This window comes from Prosopis cineraria, unplaced genomic scaffold (genome assembly GCF_029017545.1).
Source record: "Prosopis cineraria cultivar Desert tree isolate PC_DT_omini unplaced genomic scaffold, ASM2901754v1 PC6, whole genome shotgun sequence".
NCBI classification, from domain to species: Eukaryota; Viridiplantae; Streptophyta; class Magnoliopsida; order Fabales; family Fabaceae; genus Prosopis; species Prosopis cineraria.
The window spans coordinates 39,759,142-39,766,520 of NW_026555337.1; the positions used below are offsets into that span (position 1 = coordinate 39,759,142).

A 7,379-nucleotide genomic window follows, 5' to 3' on the forward strand; every position below is an offset into this window, starting at 1 on the left:
ATGGTCGAATAACTTCAATTATTGTTGGTTAAAAAAAATTAATTATTATGTCTTGATGCAGACAAATAGGAATGGCTTCATATATACTTAATATGATCATGACATTGAAATAACCTAAGTAATACATTATAATAAGATGAGTAAAACGTTGAAGACAATAATTTCCTTGATTAAATTCAAACCTGGACGAAGATTTGGGGTGTATACACACACACACACAAATATATATGAAATTCAAATGTTCTCAATCGGTCTAATAATCTTATCCTTATCCACCCTTGAAGGACCAAGACAAAACAAAAGAAATTAAAGAAAGGAAAGAAGTTTCTATCCATGTGCGCAACATTAATCAATTCAGTTTTGTATCATGCAGAAGAACTTTCTTGTAATTAATATTGTTCTCGATGTCAACGCAGAATTGGTCATCCATTCCCAGTCTTCCATAATAAATAACCTTTGTGTCACCTAAGCGCGCCCCCGCGCACTCAGATATATATGTATATATATATATATATATATATTACGTTTTGTAATTTGACTTCTGCTGCATGTATTATCATTTATCAAATATTTATCTTTCTTCTTCTCTCAGCTCACATATAATTTCTAAGAAATTACCTTATTTATAAAAACTTTATATGAATACCGTAGCGTACCTTAAACTAATGAGGGAATTAAACACAGAACCCGTATGTGCGTGTATATGTATAATTTACTTATAAAAAGCTCTATACAATTCATAGCCACCAGCTGAGAATTAAAGTGATGATGATGGTGCTTAAGCTTCTCTTTCTCATTAATCTTTTAGCTGCAGCCATGGCAGTAACTCAAGCCCAATCCCTTGCCGGCTGTCCCGACAAATGCGGTGACGTGGACATTCCTTATCCATTTGGTGTCGGGGTACAACCTGGTACTTCTCGAAACTGTTTCTTGGATCAGTCATTCAATCTCACTTGTGACAACGCCACATCCACGTTGTACTTTGAGAAGCACCCAGTCTCCAACATATCCCTTCAACAAAGTCAAATGGACATTTCAATGCTCATCTCCAAAGGTTGTTACAATCGAACAGGCAAGTTTCACGATCTTTACACCAAGGGTTTCACGATTTCCAGCACCCAAAACAAGTTCCTCAGTATTGGTTGTGATGCTTTGGGCATCATTAGATTCAACAAGAACTTTACTCATTATAGTGGCTGCGTGGCTCTATGTGACACAGACAAACCACCTCCAAAAGATATGATTGATAAGACTTGTTCAGGGACTGGGTGTTGCCACGTGGATATTCCTGCAGGAATGAATAATATCAGCTTTTATGCAGCTAGTGTCGATAACCATACCAACGTGTGGAGATTCAACAACTGTAGTGCTGCTTTTGTTGCTAGAAATGATTGGTTTAGTTTCTCTCTTGATTATCTACAAAACTTTCCCATAGATAGGGCACCACTTGTTGTGGATTGGACTGTTTCAAATGTTACTTGTCAAACTGCCGCTAATTCTAGTAATGAAGAAGATTTTGCCTGCAAATCCAACACAGATTGTGTAGATTCCAGTGATGGAGTTGGGTACACTTGCACATGTAAATCTGGCTTTCAGGGAAATCCATACCACCCAAGTGGATGTCACGGTAATTCTATTTCTATATATATATATTTCTATTTCTTTTTTTTTTTCCTATGATGAGGTTTAACCTTATTTAGGCACACGCATAAGTAACCAGTATAGAAAACTCTAGAATGATAAACGGTTAGTGAATATGCACAATAAGACTTTCTTAAAGTGGTTCAACGGACAGGCTTCGGGGGAAAATAGTTAGCTGATGAGATTTACTTTGAGGCTACATATATTAGACTATATATGACATTAATGAGTATTTTGGGGCATAATGGGTAAGATCATGATAATATCTAATTTGGTTTTCTTTGTCACAGTTATTCCCTCTTTCCCTAAAGTTCTAACAAAAAAGGTGTTTTTAACTGCATCTTGTATATTGACAAAAGTTTATTATATAGTTGAAAGCACATAAAGTTATGACAAGTTTTCATTTTTGCCCATACTAATGTCATGATAATTAATATCATGTCATGAGTAAAGTATACAATTAATATCAAAGGTAAAATTGTTCAATTACTCAAAATTATTATGACACCTCTTATATATGATGAACAATATAAGTTTTTAGAAAACATCCTATATATAAGGATGAGGAGAGCATACGGGAAGCCACTTTGCAAGTTTTTATTTGCTCAAAGTTTGGTTCATTAGTAACACATGAGCCTTGTTGTAAACATCTCTCTCTCTCTCTCTCTCTCTCTCTCTCTCTCTCTCTCTCAATGCATTATGGTTTATTATAGCTGGTTGGGATTGTTACTGTCCTAACTGGTAACAGGAAAGATGAGAATCAATTTAGTGAAATATATATATATATATATATATTATAAGAAACAAAAAATTCTAGATCAATGAGGAACTAATAACCGACCTAGAAAATGCTTTTCTACATCTAAAAATTAAGAAAGTTAACTTTCAAAATCATTAAAGTTTGATTTTTAATTTAATTTAAACTTTTTAAATTGTTTCATACAATAACTGGCATAGAGAAAATTTTTATTAGATCTACTTAAGAATTGAGCAAGAAAGTTCAATTTTTTATATCCCTTATTTCTACCCGAAGAAAAGGACCAATCCAAAAAATTCAAAATACGTACATTAGCTAAAAAAATCTTCTCTCTAGTAGTGTGGAAATTGTATTGGTCATGGCTCTCTTTTTGAGAGGTGCGAGTTCTATTTGCTAATATATATTGACATAGGAATGACATTAAGTAATACTAATATTCTTTTGTTGATTATAGATGTTGATGAGTGTAGCAGACCGAATAACTGTAGTATGCCGAATCAATGTCGGAATTTCAATGGGACCTACCAATGTTCTTGTCCATCTGGATATAAAGGCGACGGCTACACTAATGGAAGGGGATGTACTTTGGACGCTCCTCAATCTAATCAACAATTACTTATTCTCATAATTGCATTAGGTGAGGATACATATGAAGGACTCTATTTTGTTTCATCTTTTTTGAATGAGTTTCAAAAACTAAAAATTCTCATCGTGATATGATTTATTTTGGGCCCAATCATGATATGGTTTTTAATTTTTCATAACAGTACACGAGCGATATCTTTTTCTTTGTTCAGCAATAGGAATGGTGGTTTTATTACTAAGTACTCATTAACATGATGGGGTTTTCAATACCCATCATTTTAGAATTTACTAATCAATGTGATCTCAGTTTATTAATTTAATTAAGCTCTGTCCCGTGGGACAATATTTAAATATTCTTTCCATATATTCAAAGCACAATTTTTTCAAGGATATATATGCATTTGTACTTTTGAAGTATTATTTAAGGAGCACCTTACACTCTAAACTATTTGATGTAGCATGTTCACTCTTAAAGTAATTAAAACGCAACATTCTTTATCCTGACATTAAGTAAACACAAACACCCATTGGGCTAACTTGGTGGCAAACACTTGGCTTTTGCTGGAAAGATTATAGAGAAATTTATAAAAACAATGCATCCTCTCCCTCTTGGTTAACACTTGTTCTCTTCTTTGAATCAGTCTTCGCTCTTTTTATTCTTCTTCTCACCTCACAAGCGTTTGTAGACATTAACGGATAGCACAGCCCGAACCCAAGGCTACTGGTTCTGGCCGACCCCTTGCTTCACGGCGAGGGGCGACAGATTCCGAGGAAGAGGCTCCTCAGCAAAACTACTAATAAGGGGCGAAAAAACTCTCTCGGTTTCAGGGGTCTTCTTCAGGCACTCAATGAACTCTCTTTTCCCTTCTTGCTGTTTCTCTTTCTTCATCCACACTTTCTTTCCTATACTGTATGCCTGCATCATTCACAATCGACCTTATTGATTAGGCCTTTCTTGGGTTTGTTTGATTTCTTGTGAGAGGTTTGACAGACCCATTCAACTCAACATTAAGTAATATATCATATATAGTTTTATTAACTGACCTTTCCATCCTTTAAAGATAATTTGGTGCTTTGTTTTGGTATGGACAACTGCTTGCATGGTTTTAAATGCTCTTTGAAAGACTCTAACTCGTGGGAGTGTAATATAGTTACGGCAAGATAGCATGTTGACATTCTTGTCAACGTAATCACCCCAAAACCTGGCTTAGGATCTCTGGTAAGGATCAGAGGGACGTAGATGAGGCTCGTGGTTCTAGGTCTCATCAATGTACTGAACAATATTCAAAGATGGGCTTTTCCTAGGATCACTTTGTGAACTGGGTTCTCCTCCAGAAGCAGAGAGCTTTTGGCTTGGCTTGCAGGTCTTCTTGCTTGCACTTATATCCAAAAGAGGAAGAAAGAAAAGCGATCAGTCTCTCACCTCACTGGGCAGGGAGAGACTGAGTGTTGTAGTTGTTAAAGCTAGGGATTGGATTTGACCGCTGTCAAACTTGAGCAGTTGCAGATGGCCTCTTTTTCGGCGGTGGTCTTAGCATTAGAGGTGAGGGAGCAAATGCCCCTGCAGTAGGCGGTGGCGGGAGCGCCACTCCTTTGGAGGAAGCCGAGGCAGGCCAAGACACTAATGGTGACACTTGACCACAAGTGATGGCAGCGTCACCCATGGGTGCACCGACCAGAGCCACGCATAGAACCACCAAGCATGCCTATATGGTCAGAGTTTCTAATAGAGTTTCAATTCATGGACTTTCATAGAATTTTAGTCCTAGTCAGCATTGACTAACGGATGCTTGTGCTTACTTAACGTGAAGGTGGGAAATGCTATGTTTTAATTATCTCAAAGGCAAAAATGCCACGCTAAATAGTTTAGAGTATTGGATGTTCTTTGGAGAATACTTCAAGGATAAAAATGTACATTTAGCCTTTATTTAATTTAAGGATGTTTCATTCTATCAGATTGGAGTGGATATAATTTGAAATTTAATGAACAAGAAATTCTATTCTTGAAACATGTTTAGGTCAAAATTCAAAACCTTTCCCCTACTAAAAATGATCACGTGTCTACATTTGCTTGCAGGTATTAGTGTAGCCTTGTTGGTTGTCATTACATTGATATCCACATTATATTGGTCGCATAAGCGAAGAATTCTAAAACAGCTCAAAGAGAGAAATTTTGAGCAGAATGGAGGATACATGTTGCTACAACAACTTTCACAACATCAAGGTTACAGTGACAAAACCAAAATATTTACAGAAGTTGAGCTTAATGATGCCACAAACAACTTTGATCAAAGTAGAATTATTGGTCATGGTGGACAAGGCACAGTTTATAAAGGTATATTACCAGACAATACTCTTGTTGCCATCAAGAAGTCCAAAGTAGAAGGGAATTCAAGGCAAATTAAGGATTTTATCAATGAAGTGTTTGTTCTTTCTCAAATCAACCATCGTAATGTTGTCAAACTTTTGGGGTGTTGTCTCGAAACTGATGTCCCATTGTTAGTTTATGAGTTTGTGGATAATGGAACTCTTCTTAAGCACATTGATCCTTCAAAGAATGAGCTTTCTTTTACATGGGAGACTCGATTAAGGATAGCAGCAGAAACTGCTGAGGCTATTTCATATTTACACTCTTCTGCTTCTATTCCAATTATTCATCGAGATATTAAATCTACTAACATACTCTTAGACCATAACCTCAAAGCAAAGGTATCTGATTTTGGAGCTTCAAGACTTATTCCTCTAGATGAAACTCATGTTACTACTATGGTACAAGGAACATTTGGATATTTGGATCCAGAATATCTTCACATAGGTCAATTGAATGATAAGAGTGATGTTTATAGTTTTGGAGTTGTACTTATTGAGTTACTCACCGGAAACAAAGCAATTGAATTTAGATGGCCAGAACATGTAAATTTGGCAATGCATTTTGTGTCTTCAATGAGAGAAAATCAATTTTGGGAAATTCTTGACAAACGAATATTAGAACAAAAGAATGCAAAGCAATTGAAGGAAGTAGCTTTATTGGCAATGAGGTGTGTAAGAGTAAAAGGAGATGAAAGGCCCACAATGAAGGAAGTAGCAAAGGAACTAGAGGGTCTAATTGCAATGGACAAACATCCTTGGATGAAGAATGAAGATCTTATGCTAGAAGAAAGTGAATACTTACTTGGTCATTTACCTAATTTAGATGGGGCAATAATTGGTGCTGGTACTTTAGCTTGTTATGATTGCATGTTGAAGGAGATTGCATCTGAAATTGCAGATGGACGATGATCATTTGGCTTTCAAATGTTGGGTTCCAATTTTATTCTTATTGTTTCATGGTAATTTATATAGGTACATCTTTTTAATCATGCTATTTGTATATTGAAAATGCATGCTGATGGATGTCATGATCATGAGACCATTTAATTAGTTGGTTTTGGCAAGATTGGGGGGATTTCCAAACATTTTAGAGTTGTTTAAGTTTTTCTCTTCACTCCTATAAACTAGATTGATTATATTGTCAACAACTAAGAGATGTATGTGAATTTGTTTGGATCACTAATCAACTCTTCTAAAGGATTTCAGCATCTTTGGAGTAGACCAACGTTACGCCATCAATCTAATTACATATATGTACTTTTTTGTTTATATTTTTTTTAGATCATTTGTCTCTACTTTAATTATTTTTATTTTAGTATGCCCCGTGCAATTTTTTCGATCATCGTGAATGCGTCAATGAATTAGCAATCTGCATATTATTATTACCATGAAACAAATGGCATTTTAATAATTGAACCAAAAAAAATTAATTTTAGCTTAAGATCTTGAATGTAGAGAAGTTTCAAAATTATTTGGGCTGTGTATGAAATTATTCCCCTTGAGAGGAGCATAGATACTTGATATCCTCCCTTGTTTTCCCCCCTTATTCTAATTTTCTCAATCCATATATATAAAGCACAGACTAGTACCCATATTCTAAGGTAGTTATATATTATATATCACTAAGTAACATTAGTGTTCAACAGAACGCTGCTTAGTCTCAATCTGATAACTACAAAATTAATATAATTAATATTACTTCACGATATGATCACCTCGAAGTAAACCAGATTAAATTAAATAATAAAGATGGGTGAAACGCGTGGAAGATAATATAAACTAAAATTCAAATCTCAATAACATTTCTAATTGTTTATCCATCAACAAACGCTGCAATCATGGTTAAACCCCCTTAAATATATATATATATATATATATAAAGCACAGACTAGTACCCATATTCTAAGGCAGTTATATATTATATATCACTAAGTAACATTAGTGTTCAACAGAAGGCTCTTAGTCTCAATCTGATAACTATAAAATTAATATAATTAATATTAATTCATGATATGATCACCTCGAA

The 7,379-nt window shown here is 35.0% G+C and overlaps 1 protein-coding gene across 1 annotated transcript; it reads left to right on the forward strand.

The window, feature by feature from the left end:
* The first annotated feature begins 778 nt into the window (after positions 1–778).
* LOC129312842 (putative wall-associated receptor kinase-like 16) lies at positions 779–6,536 on the forward strand. Its single transcript, XM_054955594.1, has 3 exons — positions 779–1,627; positions 2,853–3,035; positions 5,061–6,536. Exons 1-3 carry the CDS (start codon positions 817–819, stop codon positions 6,260–6,262), a joined length of 2,196 nt encoding a protein of 731 aa, XP_054811569.1. The 5' UTR covers positions 779–816; the 3' UTR covers positions 6,263–6,536.
* The last annotated feature ends 843 nt before the right edge of the window (positions 6,537–7,379 follow it).

Coding starts and splice junctions, on each gene's coding strand:
- LOC129312842 (XM_054955594.1), top strand. CDS start 817: ATGGCAGTAACTCAAGCCCAATCCCTTGCCGGCTGTCCCGACAAATGC. Junction 1,628..2,852: donor CCACCCAAGTGGATGTCACG/GTAATTCTATTT, acceptor TGTTGATTATAG/ATGTTGATGAGTGTAGCAGA. Junction 3,036..5,060: donor TATTCTCATAATTGCATTAG/GTGAGGATACAT, acceptor ATTTGCTTGCAG/GTATTAGTGTAGCCTTGTTG.